At 49.0% G+C, this 18,452-nt stretch overlaps 1 protein-coding gene across 6 annotated transcripts in view; it reads right to left on the bottom strand.

Annotated features, from left to right (window-relative positions):
- PPP1R13L (protein phosphatase 1 regulatory subunit 13 like) overlaps positions 1 to 18,452 on the bottom strand; it is a 52,078-nt gene that overhangs the window by 20,025 nt on the left and 13,601 nt on the right. For 2 of the 6 annotated variants that reach the window (XM_053401734.1, XM_053401735.1), the window contains exons 2-6: positions 17,964 to 18,040; positions 9,662 to 9,780; positions 3,212 to 3,342; positions 2,042 to 2,612; positions 819 to 917 (exon numbers count right to left, since the gene is read on the bottom strand). In XM_053401734.1, coding sequence (XP_053257709.1) covers positions 819 to 917; positions 2,042 to 2,612; positions 3,212 to 3,342; positions 9,662 to 9,716 — 856 coding nt within the window. In that variant the 5' untranslated portion in view covers positions 9,717 to 9,780; positions 17,964 to 18,040. Of the gene's footprint in view, positions 1 to 818; positions 918 to 2,041; positions 2,613 to 3,211; positions 3,343 to 7,993; positions 8,178 to 9,661; positions 9,781 to 17,963; positions 18,041 to 18,452 lie in introns of those variants that run through there. The other 4 variants (XM_053401736.1, XM_053401737.1, XM_053401731.1 and 1 more) reach the window with 4 other exon arrangements.

The raw sequence follows: 18,452 nt of genomic DNA, 5'->3' as shown, positions 1-18,452 counted from the left end.
GAGCGTTCCACCAAGTCGGGGCCAGTACTGAAAAGGCCCTGGCCCTAATTGAGGCCAATCTAACCACCTTGCGACTTGGGACCTCCAAAATGTTGTTATTTGTGGACCTTAAGGTCCTCCGTGGGACATACCAGGAGAGGCGGTCCCGTAGGTACGAGGGTCCTAGGCATTGTTTTCCACCTTACTGTAGATAAAGGTAAAGGGACCCCTGACCATTAGGTCCAGTCGTGGCCAACTCTGGGGTTGCAGTGCTCATCTCACTTTAGTGGCTGAGGGAGCCGGCGTTTGTCTGCAGACAGTTTTTCCGTGTCATGTGGCCAGCATGACTAAGCCGCTTCTGGCGAACCAGAGCAGTGCACAGAAATGCAGTTTACCTTCCCGCCGGAGCGGGACCTATTTATCTACTTGCACTTTGACGTGCTTTCGAACTGCTAGGTTGGCAGGAGCAGGGACCGAGCAACGGGAGCTCACCCCTTCGCAGGGATTCGAACCGCCAGCCTTCAGATCGGCATGTCCCAGGCTCTGTGGTTTAACCCACAGCGCCACCCGCATCCCTACTGTAAGTTTTATTGAATCTCAAAAATTAAAATTTCATTTGACAGTTTATTATTGCCTATATTTTCAATTAGATATATATGGGGGGTCTCTAAAGATCTTAATCCGGCCCTGCGGATGCCCCAGCAGCCTGGCTGCCCCACTATGAAGCCCCGGGGTGAAGCCCATTCCATGCCCCCCCACTTTGCACCCGCCTGCCCGCCGACTGCAGCATCAAGACGACTCTTCCTCTCCGCCCTCCAGAGACCCCGGCCAACACTTACGCTCATAACCAACTGGGTGGGTCGCCTTCTTCTCATACGCCACGTCCAGGTCGGATTCGTTCCACCCTTTCTGCACCCTCCTCCGGATCACAAGGTCATCTGCAGAGAGGGAGATCTTCAGAGATCCACCAGAGGACCTTTCTATGGGGATACGCCGTTGCCATCCCTTGGCCCAGAACCTCTGGCTCACCCCGTCTTTCCTGACCTTCCAGCCCAGCTGATCCCAAAGCTGTTCAAGCCATTGCCTCCTTGAGCTCATCCCCAGTGCCCCCTATTATTATTATTATTATTATTATTATTATTATTATTATTATTATTATTACTATTATACCTGAAGGAGCGTCTCCACCCCCATCGTTCTGCCCGGACACGGAGGTCCAGCGCTGAGGACCTTCTGGCAGCTCCCTCCCTGCGAGAAGCCAAGTTACAGGGAACCAGGCAGAGGGCCTTCTCGGTGGTGGCCCCCGCCCTGTGGAACGCCCTCCCACCAGATGTCAAAGAGAACAACAACTACCAGATTTTTAGAAGACATCTGAAGGCAGCCCTGTTTAGGGAAGCTTTTAATGTTTAATAGATTATTGTATTTTAATATTCTGTTGGAAGCCGCCCAGAGTGGCTGGGGAAACCCAGCCAGATGGGCAGGGTATAAATAAAATAATAATAATAATAATAATAATAATAATAATAATAATAATAATAATATCATCATCATCTATATACTGCCCTATACCCAGAGGTCTCAGGGCGGTTCACAGAACCTACCCTATAATATAAAGAAGCCACATTCAGAAAGCAATTTCATGACCCACCAAGGCTGATAACACAACAGAATTCAAATTACACAATTATCCAAAATCCAATTACAGTGGTACCTCGGGTTAAGTACTTAATTTGTTCCGGAGGTCCGTTCTTAACCTGAAACTGTCCTTAACATGAAGCACCACTTTAGCTAATGGGGCCTCCTGCTGCCGCTGCACCGCCGGAGCCCGATTTCTGTTCTCATCCTGAAGCAAAGTTCTTAACCTGAAGCACTATTTCTGGGTTAGCAGAGTCTGTAACCAGAAGCATATGTAACCTGAAGCGTATGTAACCCGAGGTACCACTGTAATTCTGTTTCATCAACTTGACGAAACTGATGGGCTCATGACCCAAAGGCTAGCAGCCCCACCCTGCCTCAAAAGTGCCCCCACACCAAACACCCCCTGTCCTCGCCCGACCTTTACCTTGAGACCGAAAAGGTGCAAAAGTGCTGGGTGGCGACGGGTAAAGGCTATGGCTCTCATACGGTGGCGGCAGAGGCGGCCGTGGCGACGGCACCCGGTCCGGGAAGAAGGACTGGGGCGCAGCTCCTTCCGTGGGCATCCGTGGGGAGCTGGCTCGGCCCAGCGTCCCGCCATAGGTCTTGTAGTCATACTGGCGCTCTAGGGAGAGGCTGGGCCGGAGGGAGCGGGGAGAGGCCGTGGGGCTGGGCGCTGTCTCATAGGGTACAGGCAGCACCTTGGGCCTGGGGGGCGGCAGTGCCCGGTCCACCTCTGGCTGGAGGAAGAGGGACGGCCGCGGAGAGGTGGGGCGGCCCAGCGGGGATCTGGGTGCGAGGAGCTGGCTGGGGGACGGCGAGCCGTAGGTGGAGCTGTGTGCGAATCCCGGCGCCGCTTCGCCAAAGGAGTAGTGGGCGCTCTCCGTGGTTTCCGTCGACAGGCTCTTGCGGGGGAAGAGGGGCAGCGGGGAGGGGGCGATGGGACTCATCCTGCCCAGCAACTCGTGGGATGGGCTGGTGCTGAATCTCTCCATAGCCTGCCAGGAACAGAGAAAGGAGATTGGGGGGTGACTCCACAATGACCCCCCCCGCCAGGCCTGGCAAAATAAGAGCTGGCAGCCACAGGCCAGGGTTGCGGGACCTGGTTGGCAAGCAAGAATTCTTTCAATGCATTAATTCTATCATGCAGTCACAATCTATCACTCGGCTTTGCAGAGGACCTTAAGGTCCATGAATAATCATAGTTTGGAGGTCCCAGGCCCTAAGGAAGTCAGACTATCCTCCACCAGGGCCAGGGCCTTCTCAGTGATGGCTCCGACCTGGTGGAATGCTCTGTCCCAGGAGACCAGGGCCCTGCAGGATTTAACTTCCTTCTGCAGGGCCTGTAAAACAGAGCTATTCCGCCTGGCTTTCAGTTTGAACTTAACCTGATCTTTTATTCCCCTCCTTCCTTCCTTCTCCCATTTTTATGAAGATTACCCGCTCTGAGACCCCACAGCTAATTCTCCCCTGGTCTCCTCACTGGCCCAAGTAGGACTAATTTAGCCAGCTAGCCCTGGGGATCATTTAATGTTTATTGGATGGATGCCAGTTCCAGGACCGCCCCCCCCCCAAGGCTCCGTTGCTGCCTCCGCACCTTAAGCTGCCCAAGAGGCTGGGCTGGGTTCTCTGTCCAGAGGGACTCCAGTTGCTTGGAGAGCTCGTCCACTTTGGCCACCGCCGTGTCCAGTTCCAACTGCTTCAGGTCCATGTGCTTCGAGGCCAGAGCTGTGGTGGGGAATGTGAGAGAGGAGGGTGAGAGAGGGAGAGGAGAGGCAGGTCTCTGCCTGGGAAGCGGGTTGGGCTAGATGACCTCTGGGGTGCCCCCCCCCGACTCTAAAACTCTACCATTTTTAAAGCGAAGGAACCAAGACACTTTGTTCACGAAGGATGCCTGGAACCAGAGATGTTCAGAGCAGGGCTAGCGGTGGTCTAAGATGCCGCTCACCCTCAAGGGCAAAACGCAGCTCTCTGACTGGCCCTTGGACCTCTCCTTAGCCGCCGCCCTCCCCCCCACCCCAGCCAGCCCTTCTGAGATGATGTCTGCATGTAGAGAGCCTAGCCTACTGGGCAAGGCAGAAAATCCACAGGTGTTGCTTTTGTCCATTTGGCCCCGCCTACTATTCACATGCGGCCCCCAGAAGCGAATGTGGCCCCAAGGCCCCTCCAAACACTCTCTGCTCCTGCCCCAGGAAGGAGAGCACCAATTGATAGAGCATGAGACTCCGGGTCGTGGGTTCGAGTCCTACGCAGGGCAAAATATTCCTACATTGCAAGGGGTTGCACTAGATAACCCTTGTGGGCTCTTACAATTCTATGCGGATGATACCCAGCTCTACCTCTCTTTCAAATCAGAACCAGTGAAGGCGGTGAAGGTCCTGTGTGAGTGTCTGGGGGCGGTTGGAGGATGGATGGCGGCTAAGTGATTGTGGTTGAATCCTGACAAGACAGAAGTACTGTTATGGGGGGACAGGAGGCGGGCAGGTGTGGAGGACTCCCTGGCCATGAATGGGGTAACTGTGTCCCTGAAGGACCAGGTGTGCACCCTGGGAGTCATTTTAGACTCACGGCTGTCCATGGAGGCGCAGGTCAGTTCTGTGTCCAGGGCGGCTGTCTACCAGCTCCATCTGTACACAGGATGAGACCCTCCCTGCCCACAGACTTTCTCACCAGAGTGGTGCATGCTCTGGTTATCTCCCGCTTGGACTACTGCAATGCGCTCTACGTGGGGCTACCTTTGAAGGTGATCCAGAAACTGCAATTAATCCAGAATGCGGCAGCTAGACTGGGAGAGGCCGCCGAGACCACATAACTCCAGTCCTGAGAGATCTGCATTGGCTCCCAGTCTGTTCCTCTGCCTCGGTTCTGTATAACTGAAGGAGTGTCTCCACCCCCATCGTTCAGCCTGGACACTGAGGTCCAGCTCCGAGGGCCTTCTGGCGGTTCCCTTATTACGAGAAGTGAGATTACAGGGAACCAGGCAGAGGGACTTCTCGGTAGTGGCACCCGCCCTGTGGAACGCCCTCCCTTCAGATGTCAGGGAAATAAGCAGCTATCTTATTTTTAAAAGACATCTGAAGGCAGCCCTGTTTAGGGAAATTTTAAATATTTAATGCTGTATTGTTTTTAACACTCGATTGGGAGCCGCCCAGAGTGGCTGGGGAAACTCAGCCAGATGGGTGAGGTATAAATAATAAATAATAAATTATTATATAATTATATGATTCTACGATCTACCATATTCCCCTTTTTCGCAAGAATTTTGGCCCTGACATGTGGGTGGAACAAACAGAAAACGTGATAACAAAATACTGGACAGCCTAGGTAAAGGTAAAGGGACCCCTGACCATTAGGTCCAGTCGTGGCCGACTCTGGGGTTGCAGCGCTCATCTCGCTTTACTGGCCGAGGGAGCCGGCATACAGCTTCCGGGTCATGTGGCCAGCAGGACTAAGCCGCCGGCATTTACCTTCCGGCATTTACCTTCCCGCCGGAGTGGTACCTATTTATCTACTTGCACTTTGACGTGCTTTCGAACTGCTAGGTTGGCAGGAGCAGGGACCGAGCAACGGGAGCTCACCCTATCGCGGGGATCCGAACCGCCAAGCCCTAGGCTCTGTGGTTTAACCCACAGCGCCACCCGCGACCCACTTGACAGCCTACCAGGATCTGTTTAAATGGATCTGGATTACCGAACTAGGGTATGGAAGAGGCCTGGGTTCGAATTCCCACTCATTTGCATAAAGCGCACTGGTTGTCCCCTTGGGCCAGTCGCTGCCTCCCTCAGCCTCACCTCCCTCGCAGGGTTGTTGTGTGAGGATGAAAAGGGAAGGGAGGGAGCTGTGTGCACCACTTTTGAGCTGGAAGGTGGGATGCCAATGTAATAAACCAATAAATAGTTCTGCTAAGGATCTGGGGGAACCAGATTTCTCTCCAATGTTTTTTTAGCTGCCAGAGGGGGCTTGGCACTTTACGGTGCTGTAGCATATGAGATCCAAGCAGATACACACAGAAACACTCCTCAGCCACCAGGCTGCAAAATTCCTAGCAGGTGCCACCCATTTTCCCCGGAAAGCCCTCTAGGACCAGGGAAGGGAGGCCCATGTAGCAGGATCAAGCCTGGCGCCCGCTCACAAAAGCACGCCGGCCCTGCAGTGCGGGCCCAGCCCTCCTTGTTTCCTCACCCGTTTGCCACAGGGTCATTACGCCACCTGCCTCCTGGGCAGGCTCAGCGGGCTACAAAGGGTTCTGCCGAAAATGCCGCAGGAATGTCAAGACAAGCCCAGGACGTCCTGGCAAAGAGCCCCGCTTTGCTCGCGGCTATGAAATGCTGGGCCAGTTGCCAAGTGAAGAAAATTAAAATTAAAAAGGGCAGGTGTTTGCTCCCATAGAGCAACACACGCCAGCAGGCGATGCAATATTGAATGTGTGTGTGTGTTTTAAAAACATTTCTGAGTCACTTTTCACGGCAGAGCCTGAGCAAAGTGGCTTACACACACACTTTTGTATTTTTAAATTGTTCGCGCTGTGGGTTAAACCACAGAGCCTAGGACTTGCCGATCAGAAGGTCGGCGGTTCGAATCCCCGCCACGGGGTGAGCTCCCGTTGCTCGGTCCCTGCTCCTGCCAACTTAGCAGTTCGAAAGCACCTCAAAGTGCAAGCAGATAAATAGGTACCACTCCGGCAGGAAGGCAAGCGGCGTTTCCGTGCGCTGCTCTGGTTCGCCAGAAGTGGCTTAGTCATCCTGGCCACATGACCCGGAAGCTGTACACCGGCTCCCTTGGCCAGTAAAGCGAGATGAGCGCCACAACCCCAGAGTCATCCGCGACTGGACCTAATGGTCAGGGGTCCCTTTACCTTTTAAGTATGTTATTTAGTATTTTTGGGTTTTATAAGGCTAACATTCTACTGCCTTTTCAATGTGTTTCTGGGGGGTATTGTTTTGTTGCTTTATATATTTTTTATCCTGCGAACCTCCCTGAGATCTTGTGGAAAAGGGTTGTATATAAATTTTAAAAATAATAATAATAACCTTACACTCTTTTAACTTGCGCGGTTCCAACCATACGTGGTAGCAGGGGGCTGAAACTGTGCAAGTTGCATCTGAGCAAGGCAGAGAGCTCAAAAGCTCTTTTTGCAACAGGTCTGCTTCAGGTTTGCTGGCGCAGAAAGAGTTTTGACACTCTCTGCCTCGCTTGGAGAGGCAAGGCTTGCTCAGTGCACCAGCTTTGGGATGCTTTTGTGAGATCCTGTGCAGCCGTCCGAGTTTGTGTGAGATTTGCTGCGAGCATCCCTAGCGTGCAGAGACGATTTTGCCCAGAAAGCAAGGCAGAGGGCTCCTCTTGTGCCTGCTTGGGGTTTCCTGACTTGTCGATATTCTTCTTACCATAAATTGTGGTGCCCAGAACTGGACACAGTATTCCAGGTGTGGCCTGACCAAGGCAGAATAGAGTGGGACTATCCCTGGACACTGGACTTCTGTTGATGCAGCCTAGAATAGCATTAGCTTTTCTTGCTGCTGCATCACACTGTTGACTCATAATAATAATAATAAATTTATTATTTATACCTTGCCCATCTAGCTAGGTTTCCCCAGCCAGTCAGGGCGGCTTCCAACAAAAGATTAAAAATACATTAAAACATCACCTATGGTTTTCCCAGTAGTGATGTATGGAAGTGAGAGCTGGACCATAAAGAAGGCTGATCGCCGGAGAATGGATGCTTTTGAATTATGATGCTGGAGGAGACTCTGGAGAGTCCCATGGACTGCAAGAAGATCAAAACTCTCCATTCTGAAGGAAATTTATTATTTATACCCAGTCCATCTGGCTGGGCTTCCCCAGCCACTCTGGGCGGCTTCCAACAAAATATTAAAATACAGTAATGCATCAAACATTAAAAGCTTCCCTAAACAGGGCTGCCTTCAGATGTCTTGTATTATTTTTATTTATTTATTTAATAACGTTATTTTTAAAAAATTAAAACAAAAATAAAAATAAAAGCTTCCCTAAACAGGGCTGCCTTCTAAAAGTCTTCTAAAAGTTTGGTAAGTTGTTTTTCTCTTTGACATCTGGTGTGAGGGCGTTCTACAGGGTGGGTGCCACCACCGAGAAGGCCCTCTGCCTGGTTCCCTGTAACTTGGCTTCTCGCAGGGAGGGAACCGCCAGAAGGCCCTCGGAGCTGGACCTCAGTGTCCAGGCAGAACGACGGGGGTGGAGACACTGCTTCAGATGTTTAGCTTGTGGTCCAATAAGACCCCTAGATCCTTTTCACATGTATTGCTGTCGCGTCAGGCGTCCCCATCCTAAATCTGTGCGTCTGGTTCTTCCTGCCTAAGCAGAACCTGACATTTGTCCCTGTTGACAAAAGAATTGCCCATACTGAGCTAATTGGAGCAGAACAGCAGTGTCTTCTGTTCCTCTCTCCCTCTCTGGCATTCCTGTTTGCTTGAGTGGAGATCTAGTGTTTGTTTCTCGATTTGGGCAACCAGGACAGATTAAGGAATCTCCTTGTTTACCGCCTGCTTCCCGTGTCAATTCTTAGGTTGCAAAAGACCCCGGGGGGGGGAGAGCAGGACACTCTCCTCTGCTACTTTGCAAAGTAACATACGCATTGGGGAGTGTTTATTACGATTATTATTATTATTACTATCCGGTCGTTTTCTCCCTTTGAAGTTAGTTGGGCATTTCAAAGCGGAGATGAGCAACGCAAAGTCTTTGGCCTGCAGCCTCTTTTGACATTCCTGGGGCGGGCTCAGCAAAGCCCGCAGTAGCCCCAGAGGCAGATTGCATAATCGCCCCATGGAAAGGCCCAGTTTGCAACCGCTCACGTAACACGCTTGGGAGCCAGAGACGCTTTTCAAAGGCTCAGGACAGTGCCCCCCACCCTCGCACTTCGGTCAGAGAAAACAGCCAAACCCTGCTCTCTTCGTCTCATTCTGAAATGTTCCAAAGCATAGCAGCCAAACCAGGGACACAAAAAATATAGGGGATCAAAGGCAGACCCAGCTGCTTCCGGCCTTATTTGTTTAACATTATTTGTTTGCATTATTTAGCGTATTTTTCGCTCTATAGGACGCACCCGACCATAGGACGCACCTTGTTTTAGAGGGGGAGAACAAGGAAAAAAAATCTCCCCCTCTCTGCTCAGCGCTCCCCGAGCTTGTGGGGCTGGCGGTGGGGGGAAGAGCTGCTTTCCCCCACTGCCAGCCTCAAAGATCCCTGAAGCCTTCAGAGCGCAGCGCAGTTCCCGCTGACTCTCCTGGCTTCAGCAAAAGGAACCTGAAACCTCCGGAATGCAGCGGGAACTCGCGCTGCGCTCCGAAGGCGTCAGGCGGCTATCCCTGAAGCCTGGAGAGTGAGAGGGGTCGGTGCGCACTGACCCCTCTCGCTCTCCAGGCTTCAGCAAAAGCAACGCGAAGCCTCTGGAGCACAGAGGGAGCGCTCCCTCTGCGCTTTGGAGGCTTTGCGTTGCTATCACTGAAGCCAAGGAGCCTGCATTCGCTCCATAGGACGCACACACATTTCCCCTTAATTTTTGGAGGGGGGAAAGTGCGTCCTATAAAGCGAAAAATACGGTACCAAACTTTTATCCTAATCGTTTTCGCCAACAGCGGGTTAGGAATGTACTGAGCCAGACCCTTGGTCCCTTCTAGAACCCCATTCATGCTATACATTTAAAGCACTCTGGTAGCACTTTAAACGGCCATGGCTTCTCCCCACCGCACCCCCCGAATCCTGGGAGTTGTAGTTCGTTGAGGGAGGTGCATATGCCCGCCACGCTGCTGTTCCCAGAGTTCCTAGGGAAGTGGGATTGACAGTTTACAACTCTGGGGGGGATTGTTGCTGCATGATACCACTTGGCTTCCCTCAAAGAATCCTGGGAGTTATAGTTTCTTAAGGGCGCTGAGGGGTGTTAGGAGACACCCCCCCAATTCCTCTGGCAGAGCTGCAATTCCCTGCTCACAAGACAACAGCTGAATAATCTGTTCTAGGGTAATTTCTTCCCCAAGGCAACCTGGAAACCTGCTGGTGAGCTCCCCTGACTCACACTTGAAGCTGAGGTCCAAGAGATCCTGGGCACTGGTGATGTCTTCGCTCGCCATAATGCCAGCTGCCAATCGGGGTCCCGATCCTGTCGGCCACCAGCACCCCAAGCGTCGCAGGGACCTAGGAAGATGGAGCAGCTCCATGGTTGGTTTGTGGACACGGGGAACTTGCTAGCAGAGCATCCCAGCTTTCCCACCCCCCACACCACCCCCTGTCCCACCGGCACTCTCCACCCCTCTCTTCCCAGGGATGCTTTGCAGCAAACTGAGAAGCCAGCCTTGCCAGTCACCCGCTTATACCGTATTTTTCGCTCCATAAGACGCACCTAGTTTTTAGAGGTGGGAAACAAGAAAAAAAAATATTCCGAACAAAACAGTGGGTGCATGATTTTTGTGGTTCATGCTGTGGCCACAGACGTGATTTGACGGTGAGTTTGGGGTGACCAAATGCAAAAATCCTGAGGATCCATGTGGATCTGTGCTTTGTTTTTTCGCCATTGCGGCCCCACACAACAGTGGGTGCATGGTTTTTTTGGTGCAGGCTGTAGCCATGGGAAAGCTATGTGATCTGATGGTGAATTTGGGATGAGCCAATGAAATGATCTTGAGGATCCATGGGCTTTTACCTTCCCCCTCCCAGGCAGCCTCCTTTATCTCTAGAGTCCCTTATCTCCCTCCCGATCACTTGCCAATCAGCGGCTTTGTTTCAACACCCCCTTTCCTCTTTTTTTTTTTTTAAAAAACCACACCATCTGCTTTTTGCCCCTGGGCAATTCGGCTCCAGGGACCATGCATTCGCTCCATAAGACGCACAGACATTTCCCCTTACTTTTTAGGAAGAAAAAAGTGTGTCTTATGGAGCAAAAAAGGGACGCAGGTGGCGCTGTGGGTTAAACCACAGAGCCTAGGACTTGCCAATCAGAAGGTTGGCGGTTCAAATCTCCACCACGGGGTGAGCTCCCGTTGCTCGGACCCTGCTCCTGCCAACCTAGCAGTTCAAAAGCATGTCAAGTGCAAGTAGATGAATAGGTACCACTCCAGCGGGAAGGTAAACGGAGTTTCCGTGCGCTGCTCTGGTTCCCCAGAAGCGGCTTAGTCCTGCTGGCCACATGACCCGGAAGCTGTATGCCAGCTCCCTCGGCCAGTAAAGCGAGATGAGTGCGGCAACCCCAGAGTCAGCCACGACTGGACCTAATGGTCAGGGGTACCTTTACCTTATGGAGCAAAAAATATGGTAAGTCAACTCCGATGCCAGTTCCCGTTTCAGTACTTTTGGGTTTTGGCAATCTGCAAGCCAAAAAATCGCAACCTGAAACGTCTGTAACCCGCGATATGACTGTAGAGGATCAGGCTAATTCAAATTGAATGCCAGGCGGAATAGCTCTGTCTTACAGGCCCTGCGGAAGGAGATCAAGTCCTGCAGGGCCCTAGTCTCGTGGGTTAAAATGGCATTGGAATGAGGAGAGTCGGTTAAAGTATGGATTTTCTTCGAATTCATAAAGGTAGGTATCTTCCCTGAGCTGTCAAGTCGAAAGGATACATTCAGGCATAATATTTGTAAAAACTTTAAATATTTGGTCTGTCCCGGAGGCAGCGATGCTTCTGAATTCAAGTTGGTGGAAAGAGTGAGTTTCCCATAAAGGTTGTCCTCTGTGAGAACAGGAGTCTGGACCAGATGGGATCCTGGCCTGATCCAGGACCCAGGCTCTTCTTGTGGTTGTATGCTCCTATCTGAGTAATTGGGGAGAGTCGACCACTTCCTACGACTCCCTTGAACTAAGAATTGTGAAGCAAAATCCTCCATTATCATCACTCCCACGCTGTCTGCCGGCTGACAACTCTTTCCTTTCGCTCCTGCCTCAATGTAAGATCCTCAGGGCAGGGACCAAGTTTCTATAAAACTCTGGGCTGTCCGTAAACCGACAGCAGGGGACAATGCGAAAGCAAACATGCATTTTCTGCCACTCAATATCCTTAAGCAAAAACCTTAAGCAAATGGCACATCTTTTTCTCAACTCCACGCACATTTCATTAGCTGGTTGCGTTTAAAGCCATCAAGCAAACATCAGAAGTAGAACAGAAGAAATAACATCGCCAGTTGCCAGAAGAAAAACTAGGGGGGATTAATGGAATTAATTTTTTAAAAAAAATGAATTAAAACAATATGCTCTTCTAAAAACAATTAAAAGCAAAAGCTTCCGTTTTAAAAAAATATTGGGTGATAGCCACCAAAGTCATACTCAGAGTAAGTAAAGCTAAAGGGACCCCTGACCATTAGGTCCAGTTATGGCCGACTCTGGGGTTGCGGCGTTCATCCGCTTTACTGGCCGAGGGAGCTTCCGGGTCATGTGGCCAGCATGACTAAGCCGCTTCTGGCGAACCAGAGCAGCACACGGAAACGCCGTTTACCTTCCCGCCGGAGCAGTGCCTATTTATCTACTTGCACTTCGACATGCTTTCGAACTGCTAGGTTGGCAGGAGGAGGACCGAGCAACGGGAGCTCACTCCGTGGCGGGGATTCAAACCGCCAACCTTCTGATTGGCAAGTCCTAGGCTCTGTGGTTTAACCCACAGCACCACCCGCTGTGGGTTAAACCACAGAGTAGACCCACTCAAATCCATGGACAAGTCACAAAACCCCACTGAACTCGGGAGTATGGTTAATAATAATAATAATAATAATTTATTTTTTTTACCCCGCTCATCTGGCTGGGTTTCCCCAGCCACTCTGGGCGGCTTCCAACAGAATATTAAAATACAATAACCTAATGCAGAATATTAACTTATCTCTTGTCTCATTTGGGTCTTCAGAGAGGGCATGATATACCGTATTTTTTGCTCTATAAGACTCACTTTTTCCCTCCTAAAAAGTAAGAGGAAATGTGTCTGCGTCTTACGGAGCGAATGCAGGCTGCGCAGCTATCCCAGAAGCCAGAAAAGCAAGAGGGATTGCTGTTTTCACTGCGCAGCGATCCCTCTTGCTGTTTTGGCTTCTGAGATTCAGAATATTTTTTTTATTGTTTTCCTCCTCCAAAAACTAGGTGCGTCTTATGGTCTGGTGCGCCTTATAGAGCGAAAGATACGGTAATTTAAATTGGCTGAGGTATGCAGAAGGTACCTTTATTAACATTTGAACATTTTATCCTTTTTATTGTTATATTTAAGGTTACAATGTTGTATTTTTGAACACTGTTTAAGCTCCACAACTCTAGACACACCTGCAAGCCAGCAAGTCCCATTGAACACAGCAGGAGTTGCTTAGAGGCACTTTTGCAGAGATATTACAGCACGCAAACATGCAAACATTTATTCGATGCGTGATCAGATGAGTCAAGTTTAAAGCTAACCACCTAATTGCACCAGTCGTGGCACTGGGCTGGGACCAGGGAGAGAGCTGGGTTCGAATCCCCACGTACCTGCCACTTTGAGCTCTTTGGAGGGGAGGAAAAAGTGGGATGTAAAAGCAATACATACCGTATTTTTTGCACCATAACACTCACTTTTTTCCTCCTAGAAAGTAAGGGGAAATGTCTGTGCGTGTTATGGAGGAAATGCCTATGGGTGGCATGCCTACAGATTTTCCTCCTCTAAAAACTACGTGCGTGTTATGGTCGGGTGCGTGTTATAGAGCGAAAAATACAGTAAATAAATTAGGCAGCAGCTGTTGTTTACAAAAACACGTGGAGGAAATATATTTAGACCAATTTACATGCCTGATCTAATTTGCCCTCACGGAAGAAACTTTTAAATGTGTTTGCGGCGAGGCAGGGTTACTGTTTTGTTCCTGTTCTTGTTTTTATTGTGTACTTTGTGGTTTTTGTTCCATATTTCGTGCTGCGAAGTGCCCTGAGGGCTTTGGATGAAGGCCGGTACAACGTCAATTTAATAGATGTGATAGGAATTTTATGGTCTTAAATACATGGTAATGTTCATAAGTGTACCAACCAAGCACGTACATAGATCAGCGCAGGAAGGCCAACCTGGAACCATTTTGATTCCTAAACTGACCAAATCTTTTCTCTGCAAGGTCAAAATAGAAAAGCCTCCCCATTGTCTTTTCCTTCACAAATCCTGTCTTAAGGGTATGTCTGTGTTTTGAATAGGGTGTGAGCCTGTGACCTGGCCTAGGAACTAAGTATTTATCATTACAAAAGACTGGCCAGGCTACCCAGGAAATCCAATTAAGTAATTTGCCAGACAGGAGATAAACAACAACAGGAGAAAAAAACAATATTAAAATTTCTGTTTTAGACCGCCTTTTCTGTGATATAGGTGTGATGTATCTGAGGGGTGGTCTTAAGTTACACCCCTTCTGTGATGCATGTATGATGTTTCGGGGGGGTGGTCTTGATCTACAGGGTGGCAATTTCAAAAGTCTTTATAAGGCCTTCCACACCATTTTTCTGGGTCCTTTCTCTCTCCTGCAAGTGAGGGGAGCACCCTGTTGCAACAGATCAATAAAGGCCAAGCCTACAGGCTGCTGTTTTGCTCCAAGTAATCCTGGTCAGTGTCTTTGTTTTTTGTCCAAGGGAGGCCTCGGATTTTTCCATTAACATAGATAAATAAGTAAAGGACAAAACCGGGGATCTGGGAGACGGGGTGCAGCCAGGTTTCTCCCAAGAGGCCATCCTTAATCAGGAGGGATCTGGCAGCCCCATTCCGCCTGCAAAGCATTGTTCTCTACAAGAGAGAGCCCTTTGTCTGGGAGCAGGAGGAGGAGAAGAGATTCCCTCGGCAGAGTGCCAAATCCATTTTGTAATGCCCAGGGAACCAGTTCAGGCAAGGACGGAGCCAGCCCTAAACCTCTCTCGCAGTTCCTCCACCCCCAGCACCACCAACAATAAAAGGGACACCCCATTTCCCAAGGCTGGTCGCATCCTGCACACCTGCCAAACCAGTCTGGAAATGACAAACTGCCGATTTTAGAGGCCTCACAGGGTCCCAAACACGAGGGCGTCGGTTGCACAATAAGAACATGACGTAAGAACATAATAAGTGTTGCTGGGTGCCGGTCAGGCCAATGGGGGCCCATTAGTCTGGCATCCCGATCTCATAAAAAACTAAGAATAGTCTGCTGGAAAGAGATGGAAAAACACAAGGTCCCTACCAGAGAAGAATGGCAGGTGGACTATGCTGAAATGACTAAGTTTTTAATGTGTGACATTTTGATGTACAGTGGTACCTCGCAAGACGAATGCCTCACAAGATGGAAAACTCGCAAGACGAAAGGGTTTTTGGTTTTTTGAGTTGCTTCGCAAGACGATTTTCCCTATGGGCTTGCTTCGCAAGACGGAAACGTCTTGCAAGTTTGTTTCCTTTTTCTTAAAACCGTTAATACAGTTGCGACTTGACTTTGAGGAGCAACTCATAGCACACGGTGTGGTAGCCTTTTTTGAGGTTTTTGAAGACTTTGGTGATTTTTGAAGCTTTTCCAAAACTTTTCCGACACCGTGCTTTGCAAGACGAAAAAACTCGCGGAACAAATTAATTTCGTCTTGCGAGGCACCACTGTATTTTTAATCTTTGTTGGAAGCCGCCCAGAGTGGCGGGGGAAACCCAGCCAGATGGGCGGGGTACAAATAATAAATTATTGTTGTTGTTGTTGTTATTAAAATTATCCTCACCAACACACCAACAGAACCTCGACCAGGAACTTTCTATCTTCTACCTAAAATACACAAACCAGGAAATCCAGGACGCCCCATCATTTCAGGTATTGGCACTATTACAGTGGGTGTCTCCGGTTATATGGACTCTGTTCTGAAACCATATGCCATCAGTGCTCCCAGCTATGTACGTGACACCACAGATTTTCTGAGGAAAATACAATCTTTAAATAATCTTCCCAACAATACTATACTAGCTACTATGGATGTGGAATCTCTGTATACCAACATCCCACACAACGATGGTTTACAAGCTGTAAGGAACACCATTTCAGATAAAACCACAGCAGACTTTGCCACCAAACTCTGCCAATTTGTCCTTACCCACAACAACTTCAAATTCGGTGATGACCTGTTCCTTCAGATCAGCGGCACAGCAATGGGCACCCGCATGGCCCCACAGTATGCCAACATCTTCATGGCAGATTTAGAACAACGTTTCCTAAACTCCTACCCACTCAAACCTCTCTTGTACCTGCGATACATTGACGATATTTTTATCATCTGGACACATGGTCAACAGACCCTAGACACCTTCCACCAGAAATTCAATGATTTTCACCCCACAATCAACCTAACAATGAATCAATCTATGCAAGAAATACATTTTCTGGACACTACTATAAAAATACAGGATGGGCACATAGACACCACCTTATACCGTAAACCAACTGACCGACAAACATATCTACATGCCTCTAGCTACCATCCCAAACATACCAAACAGTCCATTGTATATAGCCAGGCACTACGGTACAGCCGTATCTGTTCCAATTCTACAGACAGAGACTCTCACCTAAGAGATCTACAGCAAACCTTTTTAGAACTAAAATACCCAGCAGATGAAGTTAGACAACAGATCAACAGAGCCAGACAGATACCCAGAGAGAACTTGCTGCAAGACAGACCCAAAAAAGAAAATAACAGAACACCTCTAGTCATCACATACAGCTCCCAAGTTAAAACAGTACAACGCATCATCAGAGATCTACAACCTCTCCTGGACAATGATAGTTCTCTTTCTCAAGCTCTGGGAGGAAGACCTTTCATTGCCTACAGACAGCCACCCAATCTTAAACAACTCCTAACCCACAATAATACTACAACCAGACGTAACACGGACACTGGCACCAGAGCCTGCAATAAACCCAGATGCCAACTTTGCTGCCACATACACCCGGACAACACCATTACTGGCCCCAACAACATCACACATACCATCTCGGGACTATTTAATTGCTCATCGTCTAACATTGTATATGCCATCAAATGCCAACAGTGTCCTTCAGCTCTCTATATTGGACAAACAGGCCAAACCTTACGCCAAAGAATAAACGGACATAAATCGGACATCAAGAATCACAAGACAGAGAAACCAGTAGGAGAACACTTCAATCTCCCAGGACATTCTATACAAGATCTCAAAGTAGCTGTTTTACTACAAAGGAATTTCAGAAATAGACTGGAAAGAGAAGCTGCTGAATTGCAACTCATTACCAAACTTAAAACCATGGAGAGACCTGGTCTGAACAAAGACATTGGATTCTTATCTCATTATACATGACAAAGCCATTTTTCACCTTCTCACCCCTTGCTTTTTCCTGTAAGACCTATTGCAGTCGTTAAGAGTCGTCAACAGGCTCATCACAGCTATCTGCCAATCACCCATTCCCACCACCCTTCTGAGCAATACCCCTCCCCACCTTCTCACTATATAGAAGGATCTGGCAACTTCTGTTTCAGTGTATCTGAAGAAGTGTGCATGCACACGAAAGCTCATACCAAGAACTAACTTAGTTGGTCTTTAAGGTGCTACTGGAAGGAAAAAAAAAAAATTTTTTTTGTTATTAAAATGACCGGAAGAATCAGAAATCTGGAAGACCAAAATTTCAATAAGGAATGGGGGAAATTTGTAACTTACGGTATCTTAAAGACCATTGCAAACAGTTAAAATCACTAGTAGGATTGGAATATCACTTGTAGTTTTTAAGGGTGAATTCTGGATGTCATAGAGATGTAAAAGATTTGGACTGTCATAAAAGATGCCGAAGGAAATGATTAATAACAGGACCCACAAAGGAGAGGATGGAAGATTCCTTGGAATCTTGTTTTTATGATTTATGTTTGATATATCTTTGTAAAATTTTAATTTGAAAAACCAAATAAATGTTATCGTTTTTTAAAGGTAAACTAGAGTTCTCCAGGTAGTCTACTGGATCAGGCCAATGGCCCATCTAGGCCAGCATCCTGCTCTCACAGTGGCCAACCAGTTGCCCCAACGTCAGCAGGATTCGAACACAAGAGCAACTCTCTCCTGTGGTTTCCAGCTGGTATTCAGAAGCATGGCTGCCGCTGGCTAGGAGCCCTCAATAGCCCTCTCCTCCGCAAAACTATCCACTACTCTTTTAAACCCATCCGAGTTGGAGGCCATCGCTGCCTCCTGTGGCAGGGAGTTCCGTAGTTTAACTCTGCGACGCATGAAAAGCTCTTCCTTTCTTTGATGCTGCCCTGAATATTCCACCCTTCAATGAGAAGGAGACGGTATTCTGCACATGCTCAGAGGGCGTTCCTCCCTGGTGGCGCCTTTGCCTCCCTCACGGAAAAACAAACAGGTTGTACATCTGACCCCTGAGCTCACCTTAAGCCCTGAGGACAGAGCTGGAGGCACAACCCTGACCTCTCCTAGGAGCTCATTTTCTCCTCTGTAATCAGCAGCTAAAAGAGAGGGGGAAATGAATTATTCCTTTAATTATACTTTTCGTAAGGGATTGCAAGGCAAAACAGCATGCAATCTAGGCCAGGCTGCCCCTTCTCTTCCCCAATTTTTGTTGCAGTTTAAAAGAAGGAAATTGGGGTTCCTTTCCTCCACCCGGGATGCAGAGAAGCCAAGCCATTAAAGGTAAAGGTAAAGGGACCCCTGACCATTAGGTCCAGTCGTGGCCGACTCTGGGGTTGCGGCGCTCATCTCGCTTTACTGGCCGAGGGAGCCGGCGTACAGCTCATGTGGCCAGCAGGACTAAGCCGCTTCTGGCGAAGCAGAGCAGCGCACGGAAAAGCTGTTTACCTTCCCACCAGAGTGGTACCTATTTATCTACTTGCACTTTGACGTGCTTTCGAACTACTAGGT

Source organism: Podarcis raffonei, chromosome 8 (genome assembly GCF_027172205.1).
Source record: "Podarcis raffonei isolate rPodRaf1 chromosome 8, rPodRaf1.pri, whole genome shotgun sequence".
NCBI lineage: Eukaryota > Metazoa > Chordata > Lepidosauria > Squamata > Lacertidae > Podarcis > Podarcis raffonei.
Note: the sequence above shows the minus strand (reverse complement) of the source record. Positions and strands in the feature narration are given on the sequence as shown.